This window comes from Vitis riparia, chromosome 9 (genome assembly GCF_004353265.1).
Source record: "Vitis riparia cultivar Riparia Gloire de Montpellier isolate 1030 chromosome 9, EGFV_Vit.rip_1.0, whole genome shotgun sequence".
In the NCBI taxonomy this organism is placed as follows: domain Eukaryota; kingdom Viridiplantae; phylum Streptophyta; class Magnoliopsida; order Vitales; family Vitaceae; genus Vitis; species Vitis riparia.
In genome coordinates, this window is record NC_048439.1 from 16,428,830 (window position 1) to 16,451,810 (window position 22,981).

General features: G+C 38.4%; 1 protein-coding gene across 3 annotated transcripts in view; it reads right to left on the bottom strand.

The window, feature by feature from the left end:
* The window catches only part of LOC117922196 (ABC transporter C family member 13), a 159,928-nt gene that overhangs the window by 61,009 nt on the left and 75,938 nt on the right, over positions 1-22,981 (bottom strand). For all 3 annotated transcript variants that reach the window (XM_034840242.1, XM_034840241.1, XM_034840243.1), the window contains one exon: positions 18,961-19,058. In XM_034840242.1, coding sequence (XP_034696133.1) covers positions 18,961-19,058 — 98 coding nt within the window. The remainder of the gene's footprint in view (positions 1-18,960; positions 19,059-22,981) is intronic.

Here is a 22,981-nt window from a genome sequence, read left to right on the forward strand (position 1 = left end):
TTTACTTCAACTAGAATTTTATCCTTTAGGCTTCTTGAAATGTTTGTCTACTTCAATTCGTATTTTATTTCCTTTAGGATTCTTGCTTTGTAAGATAGCTATTACCATTATTCAAAATTATTTAGAGAATAATTTTGGTGTGATAGAGGCATGTGGAAAGATTGGTTCAAATTCATCAATGAAAATTAGGAGATTATATTTAGAATATTGTATTCTTTGAATTTGAATTTTAATTATTTCCTATAAATAGGTTATTCCCTTAAATAGATTTAGACCATTGTACTTATAAATAAAATTGTAGATCCCGAAATTCATTCAATAATTAAAATAAAAAAATTCATCTTTGTTTTCATGGTATCAAAGCCGCACTAACCCCTAGGATGGACTTTTGAGTGTTTTTGGCTAACCACTCAAAAAAATTCACAGTTTATCTGGTCTTCCACCAGATTGTTTTAATGTTTCTAAATCTAGTCTACATTCTAGATTTCTTGTTTTTTTTCCTCAATCTGGTTCGTGTACCAATTCTGAAGAAGCAATATTTTTGATAGGAAACGACAAAGGAATATATTGATAGAAAAAAGAAGTACAAGAGAAGGATGAGGAATCCTCCCACCAAAGAAAACTAAACTACAAGAATACAAAAACAAGAAAAAACAATATAATAACGAACAAACTCTCTAGACTAGACCAACCCAAAGGAATTACATGTCGCTAGCCAATCAAGTTGTAACACATTAAGGGGAGTCCCCTTAAAAACCTTGGAACAAAAAGCCCAAAGAGAAGCAAGGAAATGAATAGAATCCTAAAAATTCTTTGAATTCCTTGCTTTATCCTCAAAAATCCTTGCATTTCTTTCCGCCACACAACCCAAATTATAGCAATACACGCAACTTGCCACAAAACTATCTCTTTCTTAGATAAACTAAAACCATTGTAATTGATGGACAACATGTCGGAAATGAACCCAATTTGTCTTGGCTAACTGAAATAATCTGTGCCACAACTCTATCGTCAAAGAACAATGTAGGAAAAGATGATCTGCTGATTCTCCATGCCTCATGCACAACTTACAAATATCAGGACTAAGAGCTTTGTAGGGTCTTCTCAATTGTAGTAAGTCATTAGTATTTACCTTCTTATGTGCCACCAACCAGACAAAGGACTTGATTTTGAAAGGAACTTGAGAATTCCAAATGAGCTTAGAAGGGAAAACTGGAGGAGAACCAAAACATTGGGATAAGGCAAGAAAGAAATATTTAATTGTAAAAAGCCCTGAAGAAGATAAAGACCAGGATCTCGCATCTGAAACCGAAGATGACAAATGCAAACAACCAAGTGACCGCATGAGGCCCTCTAAAACTTCTATCTCATAATCGGATAGGTTGCGGCAAAAATTAAAGTTCCAAGAGAAGGGACAAGTAGAACCGAGAATTGAAGAAATAAGAATATTTTTATCCGTGACTACTTTAAATAGTCTTGGATATTGGGATCCCAAAGGTTGGTGCCCCCACCACAAGTCTTCCCAGAATCGAATTCTTTCCCCATCTCCTACCATAAACTGAATAAACTTGGAAAACTCCTGAAAGACTTGTACAATAGCCTTCTAAAGACAACGATGTGACCATCTGACTATAGAGTTGGCATTCCAACCATTAGAGTGTGATCCATAAATGCTTAAAATAACCCGATGCCATAAGTTGAACCCTTCATAGGGTACCTCCACAACCATTTCCCTAAGAGAGCGACATTCCTTAGAGCAATCTTCCCAAATCCCTAACCCCCTTTTGCCTTTGGCTTACACACTACATCCCAACTGACAAAATGATCTCTTTTACCTTCCCCAACCCCTAACCATAAAAAATCCCTTTGCAATCTCTCAATTTTTGCAGCCACTGAAGCGGGTATCTTAAATAAAGAAAAGAAGTAGCAAGGCATGTGGGTGAGGCAAGATTGGATAAGAGTTATCCTACCTCCAAAAGATAAATAAGCCTTTTGCCACCCATCTAATCTTCTTGAGATTCTTTCAATCACTTAATCCCAAAAGCCACAAGCCTTGGGATTTCCTCCCAAAGGAAGACCCAGGTAGGGTATAGGCCAACCAAAAGCCTTGCAATCAAGCAACTCGGCCAACCTAGAAAGATGATTTTATTCAAGATTGATGCCATAAATATTACTCTTGTCAAGGTTAACCTTAAGCCCAGAAATATGCCCAAACACTAGCAACAAACTCTTAAGAGTCTGCAATTCTTCCTCACTAGTGTTAGAAAAGAAAATGGCATTATTTGCAAATTGCAAATGGGACACCCTTGTATTGTTCCTACCCACCTTGAAACCTTCCAACGAATTTCTTTTCGTTTGCTCTCAATAACATCCTGCTTAGTACATCTACGACTAAAGTAAACAAAAAAAGGGATAAAGGGTCACCTTGTCTTAAGTCTCTAGATGCCTTGACCCACCCTTTAGCGTTTCCATTCACTAAGACTGCCAAAGATAGCGTGGACAAACAGCCTCTCATCCATTTCCTCCATCTAGGACTAAACCCCTTCTTCTCCAACACATGATCCAAAAAATCCCAACTCACATGGTCGTAAGCCTTTTCAAAGTCGATTTTGAAAACGACTCCTTCCTCACCTGAACGTCTTTTCTCATCCACTATCTCATTGGCTATGAGAACTACATCCAATATTTGTCTCTCTTGAACAAAAGCGCCTTGAGTAGAATGGATAGTTTCGTGTAGTACCCCTCTTGGACGCCCTGATAACACTTTGGCTATTATCTTGTAAAGACTAGTGATCAGGCTAATAGGTCTAAAGTTTGAGATTTTCTTTGTCATGCTTTTTTTGGGCAACAGAACTATGAAGGAGGCATTAGTGCTTTGATTGATAATCCCGCTTCTGTGAAACTCTGCAAACACTCTCACTAAATCCTCCTTGATCACATCCCAACAATCTTGAAACACTGCAATGGTAAAGCCATCAGAACTCAGTGTCTTATCCCTATCCAACTAAAAAATGGCCTTATAAATCTCTTCTTCAGTAAAAGGGGAGTCCAACCTAGATGCACTCTCTTCATATATAAAGGATCAATCTAAGCCTTCAACTCTCCAAGACTCTCTAATAGGACCCGAGTAGAGCTTTTCAAAGTAAAGTAAAATCTCCTCTGTGATGCTCTCTGAATTATTCAACATTAATCCTCCTTCATTCTCCAACACCTTGATAAATTTCCAATTTTGCCTGCCATTAGCCACTTCATGAAAAAACTTTAAGTTACAATCCCCTTCCTTAACCCATTTCACCCTACCTTTTTGTCTCCAATGAATTTCTTCTCTCAAAATTAATTCCTCTAGCTCCCCTTTTCTTAAAGCTCTTTAAACTAAAAGTTCAGAAGTGAGACCCCCTACTTGCTCAATGGCATCAAAGTTAGCTATTTCATTCAGGATGCTTTTTTTCCTTTCATTTAGCACTCTAAAAGAAACCTTATTCCACTTTTTCAAATTGGCCTTAACAAATTGTAATTTCCTCATGAACTTGTGACCTTCCCACCCAGTTCCTTGAAAACCTCTCCACCAACTTCTAAAGCACTCCTTGAAACCGAGATGTTGCAACCACATATTCTCAAACCTAAAAGGTGTTGAGCCCCACTTGAACGGGTTGGTATCCAAAACTATCAGCCAATGATTTGATGTCCTTCTAGGAAGAACTTCTTGAAGGCTTTGAGGAAAGGAATGCTTCCACTCATTTGAGTAAAGAAATCGGTCCAATCTTTTACACACGAGAGACTCTTGCATGTTTGACCAAGTGAATGGTGCATTCCGTAAAGGTGGGTCAAGCAATTCACATTCTCTTATAAAACCATCAAAGTCCTTCATGCTTGAAGTTAGACTAGAACCTCCCAATTTTTTTGAACTTCTGCTTATGACATTAAAATCACCGCCCACACACCATAACGGAAAACATAGACCAAAAATGTCAAACAACTCCAACCAAAAATCCTTCCTAAGTAAGGGACTATTTGGGCCATAAACTACAGACAGCCATAGAGGTCCGCATCCATCCAAAGCAAACTTGATTGAGACCGAAAAGGATCCTATTACCACCTTCTCACTGTGCAATTTTTTAGAGTCCCAAATAGTCAAAATCCCACCTGAAGCCCCGCACGCTGGAAGAGCAGCCCATTCCTTATTTCTGACCGTCCAAACACTACCCACAAACCTTCTATTACACTCCATCTTTTTTGTTTCCTGGATCATCACTACATCCGGATTCTCTAACCTTAGAAAATCTTTAACCACCCTTCGCTTTTTCCTTGATCCCAAACCTCTAGTATTCCAACTAATTATTTTCATGGAAAAACCTCACAGACCCTACACCCCCAAACCAGTTCCAATAGGTCTCACAAACCTGTAGAACATCTGCTCTTCCTCCTAGAATATACCTTAATATCCAGAGAGCTTAAAACCTCATGCACTTTAGCCATTTTCCTGGGAGACAGGCTTTCAATTTGGAACTCGCCCGATAGGGAAACCACAACATCACCCTGACTAACTATAACCAGGTTGGAAACCTCAATAGGCAAAATGGGTTTAGACTTAATGGGGTCGAAACTCTCGGGCAACTGGTTTGAATAAGTAGACTGGGACTCCACCACAACAAGGTTAGAATTGCCAACAAAATTTTGACATAAAGAACTATCATCGTCTTTTTTGGAAAAAAAATCAGAAATTACTCGATTTTCCACTGAATGACTGAACTAGGGAGATCAAGAGCAAAAGGACTCAGAAATGGAAGTGCCAAACCAGAAGAAGTGGGAAAAGAAGACCAGGGTGACAGAGAAGGTGAGGACGAGTTTACCTCCAAGTTTTCCGCTACGGACATTCCACAATTCCCCATAAAGTTGAGCCCTTTACCTCTGATTTCTAGATTTGAAGGCAAAAACGTGACTGAAGAACCACGAAAATCGGACCCCACTAGACCCAAAAATCCTTCTCTCTCTTCTTCAAACAAGGGTTTGCACACAGCCTCTTCGCCTCTAGACGACGAAGCCCCTTCCCCCGAACACCGCTTTCAAATCCTTGGCGATCGGCAAAAAATGATAGGACTCGCACTGAATCTTCGTTCCCATTGAGCTCCCGTCCCAAAAGGCTCCTCCTTTGGAAGCTCTTCGCTATCTGACAATGGCTTCCCTTAGCAAAAGAGGCTCGCTATGACTTCAAAATCCTTGTCGTCGATTAGAAGTTGGAGGAAATAGGGTAGTCCACAGCTTCTTTGAACCAAACTTCACTTTCTTCTTTGCGGAGCCTCTCGTTTGAACAACAGGATCAACAGATACTCCTTTCCCCTTTCCGACTGCAAAAACTTCTTCACTTTGTAACGAACCCTGCTTTTCAAAGGACTTCTTTTCTCCTGTTCCTTTGACCAACTTCAACGGGCCTTTTAAGTTACAACCCACTTTTGCAACAGTTAGTGGGCTAGATTTGGGAAGAGACTGGGCCTTTCTCTCAAAGGCCCGACCATTCTCATCTGAGAAGGCCTCGTCCCCGTTGGCCATAGCTACGCCCGCCATCTCTGTCCCAACTAGCCCAAAGTTCAGTTTTTTTGAATTCAAACTGAACCAGCTGTTCCCCACAACCTGACCACTCTTACCACGTGTCCCCACTGGAAGAACTTCAGCCAAACTCCTTTCTCCTCCCTTCTTCTTTCTGTCAGCTTCCTCAACACGAAAACTACCTCCAACCGTTGATCTATCTCTCTCCTCCTGCCTTCCACCATCTGTCCCCGAGTGAGATTCAAACACCTCCCAAGTTGACTCACCCATTACTTTGCCTCTCCTAACCTCCTCAATTCTGACCACTGCAACAAAAATAGTAAACACCCAATCCCCGTCTATCACCTCGATCAAAGTTGGGAGAACTGACCGATCCTTCATTGCAATTCTTACCCTCGCCTTGCTAAGATCAAACAATTTCAACGTTCCCCAATCAACTTCAGTCACCGTCCCCCACTGCTCCACTATTTTCTTCAGATGTAACTCAGACCAGAGATGAAATGGCAAACCCCGTAAATCTATCCAACCTCCTCTGAACTTCCCCTCAACTTCTGAATTTTCCTTTGGCGACCACCTTCTCAACTGGACTGTATTCCCTCCCTCAATCTTAAGAATCCTTAAATCCTGGAGAAAAAGAGTTTCCTCTATCGTTTCTACAAAAAAAACTCCTTTTCCGCCTGAGAAGAGCACACTCGTAGCCACTCCTTTCTTCCCTAACCTTCTTGCCACAGCTCGCCCAACCTCAACCCATTTAACACTATCTGCATTGCATTCACACACCACGGCTCACGCCCACCTCCCAACAGGAACAAGTCCACCTCTCCTTGGTCCTTCATCTCTGACTACGTTCACAAAAGATCGGTATAGAGGACCCAAGTGACTATGGATAAACCTTTCTACTCTGTATTGTCTTCCTTTTTCATCTACATTCTAGGGGGGGACCATCGGCAATGAAGACAACGCGCTTTTTAGATTCTCCCATCCTCTACCCTTCTCGCCCTCAGGAATAACCAGAAAAGTTGGTTTTCTGTTGGTAGCGAACTCCAAAATCCTTATGAACCCTCCATGGTTGTTAAAGCATACTTTCATCAAATGGACGCAGAATTTTCCCCTGTACTTTCTTTTGAACCCCAAGTGACTCTTCATTTCGATGGCTTTCATCAAATGTTCGATCAACCACCCGACTTCTTCCTTTTCAAAACCTAAGACATAAACAGAGCCTTTGTTGTGCTCTGTAATTGAGCACCAATTTCCTTCGTGCTCGCCTTCCAACCTAACCAAGAAGGTCTTCCTCTCCACAGAGACCTTCAACGTCCTTACCATATTCTCTAGAAAAGATGATATGAGAAGTCTAATATGTAGAAGCAATATATTAGAGGAATCCCCCAAGGTTCTGCAATATATTCATCTTTAATTCTTCTCTGTACAATATCTAGAGCATCTTCTGATGAAACCTTGGGGGTCACCTCTAACATTCAGACTTCTCAGAATGGTCAGATTTCGTCAACTGGGGCTGCTGAAAGTCCAATCCTGCATCTCACAACTCATCGATTAAATGGACAGAATTTCTTATGATGGTCACAATTCGTGAAGCTGTTCATCAGAGGAAAGGGTAAGATTAGCTATTTGATTAGAGAAAAAAGGCCCCAAAATCAGAGGATCATGCATACCATGTCTAAGATGCTAGGAATTCTATGATTTTTATCAAGGCTCATTAACTCGATGGAATCAGAGTGCAGCCAAACATATATGAATCTCAGCACTACCAAACAACTATAGGATGCAGTGAGTGAGACATACCTTGACTTGGGCAATTCCTCAAAAGTTTATGAGTTGAAAATGAAGATAAAAATACAATACATGGGAAGACGTATGTAACAAGATATTACAATATGTTGCAAAGTTTGTAGCAGGAACTTGACCTATTCTATGACCTTGAATGGTTGTGTTGAGGACAGTGCTCAATATCAAGAAATAAGCCATCCCTCTCAATCAGTATTGCATTCTTTGAGGTTAGAAAAGAAGAAAGTCATAGCGGAGTGATGAATGATGATGGGAAAAAATATATCCAACAGTGAGAATTCAACACTTAATTTTACTGCACTAACCAATAAAACCGCTGCAGCAGCATACAATCAAAGAACTGTAGCCCAAATATCGAAGAATCCTAATGAAAAGGCCAAGGTCTGGTGTGATTATTGCAACAGGCCATGTGTCACAGGCACAAAAACTCCCGTATAATTTTTTGTGTCCATGCGGCGCTTAGATTCCCCTCTAAGCCAACCTTCCAATACCCACACGAGATTAAATCAAGGAACCCACACAAGCACACACCAAATTACAGGACACCAACCCCACCTTTTATTTTATTGATACACTAAATAAGAATACAAGACACAAATTAGCAAGACTCCCACAATAGCACTAGCAAGTTCATGCTCTCACTAGATCTCCCTCTCTAGATCCCTCTGATTGTGTGAATGTATGTATCAAGGAGGCTCTCTCATCCCCCTTTTCTAAAGTGGTTGCCACCCACTCTTTGTTGGACTAGGACTCCTCATCCTAGTTCTACTAGGGCTCTTTCTCATAGGTTGTGGCACTAACCACTTCCACCAGGATTGTAAGTCCTACTCAAACTAAAATTATAATTACAATAGAAGTAAGACTACTACTCAATCTCGAGTTCGCATGCCTCAGGACTCCATCTCCTCATGCATCAGGACTCTACTTCCCATCCTAACTAGAAGTCTTGTGCATCAGGAGTCTCTACCCTCATGTTGCTGCCCATGCATCTATATATAGCTCGTGTGCCTTCCAAGTTCTCCTTTGGTCCACACATTAGAGTTACATCTATGCCAAGGCTTTAGCAACTCCTATGCATGCCAAGCCCTCTTCTTGGTCTGGACCTCCAAGTTTCATCCAAGCCAAGGCAACCATCTGTCTCCATGCCCACACCCTATGTCATTGCACCCATGGGTGTGTGCTTTAGCAAGGGTCACTATCACCCCTTGCTCATGTTTGAAGCTCGCGCCTCATCTTCTTGTTGTTATGACACCATGCCATGTCTCATCCTTTCTTGGTGCAACACCGAGTCATGGCATTGCGCCCATGACTCCTAATCCATGCACAAGGCATTGCGCCCTCATGTGTAGCATCCCACATCGTGTCTTTAGCCGGCTTTGTTGCTGCTGCATCCAAGCAACAGGCCATGGTGTTACACCCATTGCTCTTCAAGCCGCCTTGCAGAAGGCATTGCGCCCTTGGCTCTTTAAGCTGCCACACACAAGGCATTGTGCCCTCGTGCCACTGTTGGGAGGGGAGTCCACCCCACACACTATTGCATTGCAGCCATGGGTTGCACACCACCACATTGTTGGAAGATAATTCGAATAAAATCAAATCATTCTAATTATATGCAAATTTTGTTTAAAGCCAATAGTCAAATAATCAACTATTATTTGAAGGCTATTTAACATTTTTAATTTTGAATAAATGTTGTTGACTAATAGCAACAAAATCTTAGGAGATATGATTTCATTATTTCTAGAATTAAGGCTTATTTCACATTCTGCTTTGTACAAATTAAGGCTTGTACCTCTGTTTTATTTTCAATAAGAATTCGGTGAATGTTGGTTTTTTCTCCTGATCTGTGACATGGTATCAAAGTCGGCCGACTTTTAGTTCAGAAAAAACAATGGCTAAAATAGCCATCGCTGGACATTTTCTCTGTTAGATCCCTCTACCGCTCCTTCACAAGGGCTTATAGTGACCCTTTTCCTTGGGGTCTTATTTGGAAGTCTTGGGCTCCTATGAGGGTGAGTTTTTTTGTTTAGGAAATGTCTAGGAACAAAATTTTGACCATCAACCAACTCAAAAAGAGGGGATGGAATATGCCAAATAGGTGCTACTTGAGTAAAGATAAAGAGGAAGCTAGTGATCATTTATTCTTGTTTTTTAAAAAGGCTACAATGCTTTGGAGTTTGATTTTCTCCCTTTTTGGTGTGCAACAGGTTTTGCATTCTTCGATTAAAAGGAATTTGCTTGGTTGGCATGATGCCTTTGTGGGTAAGATGAGGGAGAAGGCTAGGAGGGCTACCCATTTATGCTTATTGTGGACCTTATGGAAGGAAAGAAATGAAAGAGCTTTCAATGATATCGAACGGTCGAACCAAGCTTTAAAACATTCCTTTTGTATACTCTTGTAAATTGGGCTAGGGTGTTTATAGAGGATCATACTTTGTCTATGATTGACTTTATAGAATGGCTATATGTCTAGCTAGGGGAAAGGTTTTTTTTGTTTTCTTTGCCTAGCTTTTTTGGCGTTTTGATTGTATACTTCGTTTGTATTATTTTCATCGCTTCTAAGCGCTTCTAATACAAGCTCTATTTACCTATCAAAAAAAAAAAATAGCCATCACTGGAGCAAGCAGGGGTAGTCTCTCAGAAGAGTCGTCCGACACTTCTCAGACACCTCCTACAATTGCTCCCACTGTCTTAACCTCAGAAAATGCTCCGCTACAAATTACAACAAAAAAATTGAATGGGAAATTTTTTTTGCCATGGTCAAGTGTAGTGCTAATGGTGGTTCAAGGCTGTGGCAAGCTAAGGTACCTGAATGGCACCATTACTGAACCAGCGAAAACAACCCAACTTACCCAACATGGGACGCTAATAACTCGATTGTGATGTCTTGGTTGGTAAACTCCATGACTGAAGTACAAAGCAATTATCTCTATTATCCTACTGTAAAAAAAGATTTAAGACTCTCTAAATCTTGTATATTCTGACTTAGAAATGGCCAGAAATTTAAATCATGGAGATTCAAACATGTTTGTGTATTTCACATCACTCAATAAAATATGGCAAGAGTTGGACTTAGAGGATGACTGCAAATGGAGCTGCACTGCAAACTGTGAAAGATACAAAGCTCAAATTAATAAGGAAAGGATCTATGACCTCTTAGCGAGGCTCAACAAGGAAATGGATGAGGTTCAAGGTTGACTTCTTAGAACAAAACCACTTCTAGTGATTGAAGAAATCTTTGCAGAGGTGAGGAGAGAGGAGACACGCAAACATGTGATGCTTGGTAAGGTAAAAACTACTATTCCTGGCAATACTACTGCTAATAACTCAGCCCTGGTAGCCCGTAAAGATGATAGTCCCCTTGGATATACTCGCAACAATAGAAGAAACGAAAACCTTTGGTGTGATCACTATCAGAGATTCAATCACAGTCGTGAAAACTGTTGGAAGCTAAATGGCAGACCACCGAATTTCAGAGACAACCTATAATATCTAGTAGTAATGAACTAAACAAACAATAATGATTATCTTAATACTTAACCTTAAACATGCTTAATTAAAAGCTAAAACTAGTTTAAAGTTAATCTTGTTTAATTATGAATTAAACTTTGATTAAGGTGAAGTATGATTAATTAACGACTTAAACACTTGTATTAGATTCATGGGGGTTATTTATAATCAAGATGACTTAAGGGACTGGTGGCAACTGTAAAAGCATAAGAACCTATAAATAGAGGGCCTAAAGTGCAAATTTTGGAACTTGGTTAGTGGCAGCCTTAGAGATTGCCACCTCGTCACTGCTTGTGGACCACTTTATAAGGGCTTCGAGTCCTCATTTTCAGCCCATTCTCCGCAGCAATCTAATGGGCTAGAAAGAGAAGTTAAAGAGAGAAAGTGAAAAAATCTAGGTGACCAAGAAGAGAAGATTAGTAATTTTGGTAGATTTGGATTCCAAATAGTCTTTTGAAGCAAATTAACGGTAAAGTTTGTTTGAAAACTGAGTCTAATTAATTATAATCATGTTTTAATTATAAATAAAAGGCAACTAGGTTTTTAAGTATTTTAATTTAAGTATCTTTTGACTGAAGAATTTGCATGCTTCTTTGTTTTGTTTGCTTTAATTGAAGAATAGATTGATGAATTCGGTGATTAATTAAGCTTATTTGTGCATTTGAGCTTGCTAATAGATTGAGATTAAGGAGAATCAGAATAATTAGTGTATGCTAATTAATTGGAAACATTTGTATGCATAGAAAAGATTCTTTAATTCACCTGAAATTTGATTTGAAAACTTGTAGGTTTGTAGATTAAAGAATATGGTAATGAAGGTTAGCAATAGTAAAATTAGTAATAAGAGAAAAATGTCATAAGCCTTAATTGTGTAATTTTTATGGCTGGGAAACCTAAATTGTATTTTCTTTTTCAATTCCTTTGTACTAGCTAAGGCTTGTCTACATAGAAGAATTTCAAAGAAAAAGTTAGTGTAAGGTAGGGAATTTTATATCATTCTATTGTGTGTCCTTGTTTTCTATTCCTGAAGTGTTTATTGGAAATTCATATCTTTAATATGATTTTTATAAAGTATCTCAACATGCCATAGTGTTCTTAGTTCATTGTTTTAAAATGTGGCAATGATGTTTGGATATGTATTGGTATGAGGATTCATAAGTTCAGTATTATGTAAATGTTTTATGGTATGGTTACATTGCAAGAATTATAGGGAATAATGGAAGAATTATAGGGAACAATGACATATAATATCCAAAGAATAGATTGGTATGTGGGAAGTATATGTGAGAAGTAGCAGACATTATCTTTTGATATATTGTTTATATGGGATTGTGGATCCTTGGGTGAAAATCCCTAAAGCCCTTAAGGAAGACACTCTAATGTGCATGTATGGGGTTGGTCCAACCCTAGCGTTTTAGTCCCTAAAGACATGGGGTTCGTCTTGCCCTTGGGTTGTAGTCCCAAAAGGCACGATGTTGGTCCTGTCTTTGGGTATGAGCCCCAGAAAATCGGGTTATGATTTATCCTTAGGTGGTAGTCTTAGAATAGTCATTATTTATGGTCACGCATCTTTTGGAGCATTGATGGTTTATATGTACATTGGTGGAGATTAGTAGTTTATCATGTGTGAGAGAATGGATGAAGCAAAGTAGAAATGAAACCATCAACAACATACATGCATATTTGACATTGTTGCATATTTGTTAATGGTTATAAAATGTTTAGTATGCATTCTACAATATGTTTAATTCAAGATTTTTTAAGGATATGCATAGGATGATTATAAACTTTCTTATTGAGTTGTGAATTCACTCTATCCTTCCACTTTTAGATGTGGGTCATAAGACACTTGTTGGGGTTAATGCTTGAGCTTTGCATGTCTTGTTGATTGGATACTATGTTGCTCATGTTGAGAGAGTTTTAAGGCTTTGCCTTTGTATTATAGGAAGATTTAATCATTTCAAAGAAATTATGTAATTAATGTTTGTTTTTGAACACTTGTAGTATGGGCTACCCTTAGTGAACCATGGGGTTTTGGTATGTACAAAGAGTATTATTTTATAGGTTATCTTTATGTGAAATAAATTATATTTTGTTAATTAATGGCCTCAAGGGTTTATCACAGGAATAACAGGTTTCCACATCCTCTTTTCGAACTAAATTCTACCTGAAACTCAGCATTTTTTTTAAAAGTTTTTTGTATTTGAGTATTTAATTTGTAAGTCTAAAATCTAAGGTGTGACATAACCAAGGCACTAGGAGGGAACCTAAGGGATATTAGACCACTTCAGCTACTAAACAACAGCCAGGAGAGAATTCTGTCAATATTTCCTTAAACAAGGAGCAGTTAAGCAGCTTTACAAATTGTTAACACCATCCTCAGCCTCAGTACCAGCATAATCAGGCACTAATACATTCCAAAGCCTCATTAACTCATCATTCCTAGCCTAGAGAGGTACATTTCAGTTTGATTTGAGTGAAACAAAAGAAAAATTCAACCCTTAGATCTTAGATTCAGGGAGAACAAACCATCTGATAGGTTGAGCAAGCCTTTTTTCTACATATACTCCAGGTTCTAGACACATTAAAGTCAAAATTGCAGATGGATCCCTTGCTGTGTTGCAGGGATTAGTACTATAATTTCAGGGCCTCATATAACCCTTATCAATATCCTCCATGTCCCAAAATTATCATGTAACCTGTTGTCTATTAGCAAACTTACAAAGATTAGAATTGTGTTGCCTATTTCTTGCCTAATCACGGTGAATTTCAGGATGACTTTGGGTAAGAGGATTGGCAGAGCTGAGGAATATGGAGGGCTCTAGTACCTCAAGGAATACAATACCAAGGATGGACAAGCTCTAACAGTTGGTTGTGAATCTTCCTCTAAGACTAAGCAACAAGAAATAATGTTACGGCATTTTAGGTTAGGCCATCCTAATTTTCAATATTTCAAACATTTGTTTCCTTCTCTTTTCAATAATAAAGATGTTTTTCAGTGTGATATTTGTCAATTTGCTAAACATCAACACTCCAATTATCCTTCTAAACCTTACAAAGCATCCAAACCTTTTGCAATGATACATAGTGGCATATGGGTCCCTCACATCTACAAAGTCTAATTGGCAAAAGGTGGTTTATCAAGTTTATTGATGATCACACACAAACTATATGGCTATATCTCTTGAAAGAAAAAAATGAGGCAGAACCAACATTCAAAATTTTTTATCAAATGATTCAAAATTAGTTTAGTGCTAAAATCCAAGTCTTACGAACGGATAATGGGGGAAAGTATTTTAACACCATTCTCGGGAATTATTTGTTAGAAAAAGGGATTATGCATCAAAGTTGTGTGTAGGTGAAAGAATAGACATTTTTATTGGAAGTATCCCAATCCATTATGTTTACCACAAACATACCAAAATAATTTTGGGGGATTTCATTCTTACAGCCTGTTACCTCATAAATCGTATGCCTACCTGAGTTCTCAATTACCAAACACCGTTAAAAAGCTTCCTTCAATTCTATCCACAAACTCGGTCCATTAACCAACTTCCTTAAGGTTTTCGGTTGTAAAGCCTTTGTTCATGTTCCTGACCAAAATCAAACCAAACTGGATCCTAGAGCATTAGCCCGTGTCTTCCTTAGTTATTCAGCCACACAAAAGGGTATTGTTGTTACTTTCTTCAAAAATGAAAATGCTTTATCACTATGGATGTTACATATTTTGAGAACCAACGCTATTTCTCTAAAAAGTCACTTCAGGGGAAGAATGTAGGTAAAGAGAATTTTTGGGAATTATCATTGCTAAGCCTACTACTAGAACAACCAGCAAACTGGCCGCCTAACCTAGCTGTATCACTAGAACAGCTATTGAACCAGTCTTCTTACCCACTTGAACGACGACCAAACTTGTTGCATAACCCAATTGTATCACTAGATCAGCTATTAAACCAACATTCTCACCCACTTAAACAGCCAAAACACCTCCTTAACCAGCCAATGTTTGAAACTGACAAACTAGAACAACCTAACCCAGCCGAACCTGGGGTGTCAACAATAAAAACAGATTCAAGGCTAGGGAGAGATTCACTACAACAACCACAATTTTGTGTCTATTCAAGGAGGTGTAACCCGGGAATAGTAGAGACCAAAATGGACCAATAGTGTTATCAAGAATAAGAACCAACTGTTCTTCCTGAGGTAAGTGACCTTGATTTGCCTATAGCCATGATAAAACAAGTTCAGTCATGTACTCAACACCCAATATCCAAGTTTGTGTTATAAAATCATCTCTCACCTCGATTTCAAGCTTTTATTTCCAGACTTTCAGGAGAAGAAGTTTCGAAACATATTCATGAGGCTCTACAAGATCCTTGATGGAGAGAAGTTGTGATGGAGGAAATGAAAGCTCTAGAAAAAAACCGAATCTTGGATTTAGTGGACAAGCCCAAAGGAAAGATGCTGCAAATGAGTGTTTGCTGTAAAATATAAGTCATCATTCAAAGGTACAAGGCGGGGCTAGTAGCTAAGGGATTCACACAAACTTATGGTATTGACTATCAAGAAATGTTTGCCCTAGTTGCCAAACTTAATACCGTAAGAGTTCTTTTATCCCTTGCTCCAATCTAGATTGGTGACTTCAACAACTAGACATCAAAAATGTTTTTCTAAATGGAGACCTAGAAGAAGAAGTGTACATGAAATTGCCTCTTGGATTCGATCAAGGAAAGAAGGAAAAGAAAGTCTGCAAACTTAGAAAATATCTCTATGGGCAAAAACAGTCTCCCCATGCATGGTTTGAGAGATTTACCAAGGCCATCATGATGCATGGATATACACAGGCTCAATCTGATCATACCTTGTTTTATCATCATAATGATGGTAAGATCACTATTCTCATTGTCTACATGGATGACATTAGAGCAACCAGGAATGATCCAATGGAGATGGAATAATTAAAATGGAAGTTGGCCACTGAGTTCGAAACTAAAGATCCAAGACCTCTACGTTACATTCTAGGGATGGAAGTGGTAAGGAACAAAGTGGAATATCAGTTTCCCAGAGAAAACATATTCTAGACCTCTTAAAGGAAACCAGGATGCTAGGATGTAAACCTGTGGACACTCCAATGTATGTGGTAAAGAAGATTGAAGAACAAAAAGAAAGCACTAGAAGATATGAACGTCTAGTAAGGAAGCTAACTTATCTTTCCCACACTAGACCAGACATCCCTTTTGCAGTAAGCGTTGTGAGCCAATACATGCATGCTCCTTGTGAAGAGCATATGGAAGCCGTGTATAGAATTCTATAGGATCTTAAAGAATCTCCAGGTAAAGGATTATTATTCAGGAAAAATGAAACAAGAAGCATTAAAGGGTTCACAAATGTTGACAAGGCAGGTTCCATAGATGACTCAAGATCAACTTCAGGCTATTGCACCTTTGTGTAGGGCAACTTGGTGACTTGGAGGAGCAAGAAGCAAACAGTAGTAGCTAGAAGTAGCACAAAAGTGGAATTTCATGCTATTGCTCATGGTATGTGCAAACTACTATGGCTTAAACAACTTCTAAGAGAAATTGGTATGAAAGAGGAGATGCCAATGAAGATGTATTGTGACAATAAGGCAACCATTAACATATCACACAACCCAGTTCATCATGACTGGACTAAACATGCAGAAGTTGACAAACACTTTATAAGGGGAAGGTTGAAGACAGTACAATTTGCATGGTTTATGTACCAACAAATAAACAAGTAGCAGATGTACTAACCAAAGCACTATCAAGAATATCATTCAAGCAGCTAATAGACAAGCTGAGCATGTTCAATTTGTAGAGCCCAACTTGAGGGGGAGTATTAGAAGATAATTCAAATAAAATCAAATCACTCTAATTATGGGCAGATTATGTTTTAAACCAGTAGCCAAATAATCAACTATTATTTGAAAGTTATTTAACTTTTTTAATTTTTAATAAATGTTGTTGATTAATAGCAACAAAATCTTAGGAGATTTTATTATTCCTAGAATTAAGACCTATTTCACGTTTTGCTTTGTATAAATTAGTGTTTGTACCTCTGTTTTATTTTCAATAAGAATTTGATGAATGCTGGTTTTTTATCCTGATCGGTGACACACATGTCGTGGAGCCCACGTGTGGATGCCAACAAGGCTTGACCCAGGTGCCTTGCTTGTGTCAAAGGCCTTGCACTAAGACCCCTTGGTATGGCCACGCCCAATCCACCATGCCTCACCTTGAATCACCTACACTCCCCCTTTACCCTTAAAAAGCATTACGAGCCATTTTAGAAGTGTTTGGAGGAGATATCACCCATGCTTGAAGAGGAATAATGGATTTATTTTAATAATTCCAAAAATCCATAATTTTCCCAAAAAGCCTCTTGCTACAATGAGTGCGTCCCATGCGTGCATGTAGCCTGTGAGTATGCAACCTGCCGTGCAAGCTGCCATGCGTCCGCAGCCTATTGCGTGCGCACCCGCTCATGCATGACCTATTGTGTGCACAACCATGTTTACAGCCCATACATGTGGCCATGTCTACGCCTTGTGCGAGCAACCCATGCCTACACCCTAGGCGTGTGGCCTGTGCGTGTGACCTATGTGTATGGCTCCATGCACCTGCCCAAGTGCTGCAACCCTTTTGCCTAACTGATGCGACAAACTCTCTATCACCATGCATCTTCCCTCGAGGCATTCCTCATGGGTGCAAGGTACCCACCCATGAAACCCTTAGTCAGCTTAATGTAGGTGAGGGCATGAGCGCTGACACCTTGGCACACCAAAGAGAAGTGCTGGAAATAATATTTGCCAACAAATTGGAAGGAAAGAAAACCTAGAGAAAAAAATGGCAGTGGAATGCAAGATACAATAGAAACCAAGATTCCTTTTAGCAAAAAACAGATTGACCATCTTTACAAAATGACAAATCAAGTCTAACTTTCATGTGTACCTTCTAGCTCTTAGGCTCTTATAGATAGTGCATTCACTAATTTCCTAAATTTAGGTGACCTAGGTGACTTAAAGAGTATCCTCTTTGGTTATTTTCCTACTCAATAAGGGTATGAATATTTTGATCCTCCAACTAAGAAGGTTTTTGTTATTATAGATGTCACTTTTTTGGGTCACCAATCCTATTTTACTCAAACTTCTCTTTAAAGGGAGAGTAAGGGTCTGGAAGATCAATTTTAGGATGGTGATGTGTCACCAAGACCTACTACCGATCTTGTGCCTACATTATAACCACCTTCCATCGTGGCTATAGTTGAAATCAATCATGAAAAAAATTCCGCTATTGGCCAACTGGTTATAGGGGAAAAGGAAATTGCAACTAAAAAGCCTAGTAAGCTACAAGTGTATTCTCAAAGAGATTAAAATTGATAAAAATTGTCAATCTCTTGATCCAAATATAATGCCTCTAGAAAACATAAGGGATAACTCTGAACCTTTTCCTATGCTATCTATTATTTCTTACGAATCATGCTCTGTTGATCCCATTGTTATATTCTTATATCTTGACTTGCCTATTGCTCTTAAGAAAGGTATTAGCTAATGTTTGACTTATTTTTTGCACAATCCTAGCTAAGAAAATCCTCCTATTTTCTCATGTCCCAGCCCACATTGAGACCTAGATCAGGAATGCAAAAGAACATTATCACACAAGACAATGCCTTTAATTTTCCAACTTCCCAGATCCATGAGTATTAGCATGCATGCACCTCAAACATTGAAGCTTTATTAGTATGGCTACGTCAAAAGCAAAAATATCATTACTTATAAGAAATGCAGAAATGGATGAGAGATCCTTCTTAAAAATTATGAATGATTGTTTTCATCCAATGCAAAAACATTTAAGATTAGAAACATACATTTTCATGTTGAGTAACAAGCAATTATGGAACATATATCCAATTTAGATCCGCAATGAAAGTGTCAAAGCTGATGTGTGTGTGTGTGATTTTCCACATGCACAAACATGCATATTAGAACAAAAGGAAGCAAAACGTAGAAAAATTGAAATCAAACCATGTATGATACACTAAAAGATCCCATTAAAGAATTAGGTTTCCAAGTGAACTTAATACCTGGTATTAACAAGATAGTTATTGCGATCCCAGAAACAAAAGCAAATTTGACTTGTGTATACAACAAGTATAGTGCTAGTCCAATTTGTAAAGGCAAGCTGAAATATTGGCATGAGAATTAAAAAATATTCAAAAAATATGAAGAAAAAAATGGTCCATGGAATGATAATTATAAGCTTTTGTTCAAAAAAATATTGTTAACAAAGAATCAACTATTTAATAACAAATGTTACCAACTCCACTTTATTAATAACTAATATTGCATGTCTTTATAACAAAATAGAATATAATAACCACTTTATTAATGAAGAAATTTGAGAAAGAGAAAAACCTTCTTTTTATTTTTCTCGCTCTATTCAAACTAATTATTGCATTGATATTTATACATGCATGGTTGAGGTCATCTTTCCATAAAAGAAATCTAATCCTTGATTTTAGGAGAAAGTCTATCACAAAATCAGGAAATAAAATTAGAATAGGAAACAACTATATGCGGTACAATTGGACGTACAGCTGGAGGTACAGCTAACAGTACATGTATACGGTACAACTAGCAGTACAGGTATATGGTATAGCTGTATGCATAGTTGTACCTTCCGGATTTCCACACTCCCCCTCAAGCTGGGTTGTAAATGTTGATCATTCCCAACTTAGATCTCAAGTCCTCAAAGCTGGTTCTAGAAAATGCCTTGGTAAGAATGTCTACTGTTTGGAGAATTGTTGGAGTGTAAACCAATGAAATCGTCCCTTCTTCTATCTTCTCCTTAATAAAATGACGATTTATTTCCACAAGCTTTGTCAACAAAGGGAAATTCAAATACGTTATTGGGACAACAAGACCACCACTTGAAAGTTATCCTCAGTATGAAATTTGAGAGGCAGAAAACTCAATGGTAATGTCTTGGCTACTACACTCCATGCAACCTAAGATCAGTAAGACATATCTACTTCCTCCCACAGCTAAAGACATTTGGGAGGCTGTTAATAAAACCTATTCAAAGGTTGGTTTCACCTTCCAAGTTTTTTAGATCAAGTGACAAATTATGACTACCAAGCAAGGGACTTCAAGTGTCACGGAATACTATAACTCTCTCAAAGGGTTATTGATAGAGTTAAATCTCTACCAAAACATGGAAATGGAATCTATTGCTGATTCAAAGAAGATGGACATGTTGGAAATGGAATGAGTCTTTCAGTTTTTGTTGGGACTTAATCCTGAATTTGATTAAGCATGTAAAAGAACACTAGGGTAAGACCTTTTTCCTGATCTTGATGAAGCTTTTCCACTCATCCGTGGGGAGGAAAGTCGCAAAGAATTAATGGGCGAAAAAACTGAAAATTGTGGAAGTCTTATAACAGAAAATTCTGCTCTAGCAGTGGCCAAACAAAATCAAAATGCAAGCGACAACAGGAAACCAGTGAACAAGGATAAAATGTGGTATGACTATTGCAACAAACCAAGACACACAAGAGCCATGTGTTGGAAGCTACATGGACAGCCTCAAAACCTAAAACAAAGGGGGAAATCAGCCTACTAGATTGGGACAAGCCAATCACATGGCTATTGTTGAAGAAAAATCAGCACAGTTGGGATTCAATAAATCTGATATTGAGAAGTTAAAACAATTGTTGAACCAGTTGGAGGATTCTAATGCAAACCCTTTGTCAAATTCAGATTCATGTTCCATGGCTCAATCAGGTACAAAGGCTTCAATTTCCTTCTAAAATAACCCCAATACCTGGAACATTGATTCAGTGTTTCAGACCATATGACCACCATGTAGCTTTTTTCCTGCAACTTAACATGTTCAGGAAAATAGAAAATCAAGGTAGTTAATGGATCATTCTCCTCAGTTGTTGGTCAAGGATCTGTACACATTTCACCCATGTTGGCCTTACACTTTGTCCTTCATGAGCCAAATTTAAACTATAATCTATTGTCTCTTGGAAAAATCACAAAAGATTTGAATTGTTCCATTGAATTCACCCTTACAGATTGTTATTTTCAGGATCATTTGGAGAAGATGATTGGGCATGGTAAGCTGAAAAATGGACTTTACAACTTGGAGACTGATTGGAGAAGTGGAGGCAAAGTGTATCAATGCCTAGTTTCAACCCACAAAACTGGTTTGGACCGAATCCTTCTTTGGCATAACCGTTTAGGACACCCCCCACACCCTGCCTTTGTTAAAAAGGTTGTTCCCTCTCTTGTTTGAGAAAATAAACATTAGCAAGTTCCATTGTGAGCCATGTACTCTTGCTAAACATCATTGTGTGAGCTTTCCAATAAAAGAAATTCAATATGTTTCCCCATTCAATTTAATTCATTCAGATGTTTGGGGCCCATCCCATGTTACCAATATTTCTAGTGCTTGTTGGTTTGTTACTTTTATAGATAATCACCACTTGGATTTATCTCATGAAGTCCAAGTCTGAAGTGCCCTTAATTTTTTCTGCATTTCACAAATTTGTTAACACTTTGTTTGGAGCTAAAATTCAAAAACTGAGATCTGACAATGGCAAAGAATATCTCAATCAAAAATTGATGAATTACTTGAGCAATGAAGGTATTCTACATTAGTCAACATGTGTTAGTACCCCACAACAGAATGGAGCGGCTGAAAGAAAAAATAGATATCTTTTGAAGGTAGCTCGTCCTCTCTTATTCCAAATGAAAGTGTCGAAACGCTACCAGGGTGATGTTATACTAACTGTAGCATACCTTCTCAACATAATGCCAACAGAAGTCCTAGAAAGCCAAGCACCAGTGAAGAAACTCATGACACTATTTCCCAACTTTCAAGAAGTAAGGCGCTTTACCACCAAAGGTCTTTGGACGTGTATCCTATGTTCATATCCATGACCAATTACATGGAAAGTTGGATCCTAGAGCTGTGAAGATTGTGTTCTTAGGGTACTCCCCCACAAAGAAAGGCTACAAGTGCTATCACCCTCCTACGAAGAAGCATTATCTCACTATGGATGTGACTTTTGTAGAGAATCAACAATGCTTTGATAACACCTATCTTCAGGGGGAGAATATATCAAGATTGGAAGATAGGTGGGATTAGGATGTGGAAAAAGAATTGAAAGAAGGAATAAACGTCATTGCTGCTGAAGAGAATGATGTAATTGCTGCTGAAATTACTGCTAAACTAAATGATGCAGCGGCTCAAACTGTGGATAAAGCTTATGGGAATAGAATGGTTGTTCATACAAGTCAAAGAGAAAATCCTAGAAATCCTTCCTACAATCAATCAAATAGTGTTTCGCCAACAATACCTGATGCAATGGCTGAAACCATGGATAAAGTTGATGGGAATAGAATGGTTGTTCATCCAAAGTTTGAGAGAGAATCCTAGACATCCTTCCTACAATCAATCAGAGAGTGTTTCACCAACAATACTTGCTGAAAACCCTGTTGAAACATCTCCTAATCCTCTCACAAATAATGAAACCATGGCGGAGAGACCTAAGACCCCAATTCTCAATGTGTACTCCAAGAAGAAAAGATCTATCATCACTTCTCCAGCTCCAATTGTCAACCTTGAAACAGGTAATGAAAATAACAATGTAAGTCCACCCTATACTTTAGAGATCTCTCCTCTTAGTAATCTTGATTTGCGTATTGCTTTTAGAAAAGGGGTTCGAGCTTGCACTTGTTACTCATGTCTCATTTTGTGTCTATGCAGAAACTCACCTCCATACCAAGCCTTCCTCTCGCAAGTTTTGTCTCAAAAAATACCAACCTCTGTTCAAGAAGCCTTAAACTCAAAACCATGGAATGATGCCATGAATGAGAAGATGATAGCATTGAAAAAAAAAACCAAACTTGGGAGTTTGTTGATTTACCAGAAGGAAAGTTGCTCATGGGTTGCAAATGGATATTCACTGTGAAGTACGCATTTGATGGACCATTGGAAAGATACAAGGCAAGACTTGTTGCCAAAGGGTACACTAAAACTTATGGTATAGACTACCATGAGACATTTGCACCAATGGCAAAGTGAATACCATCAGA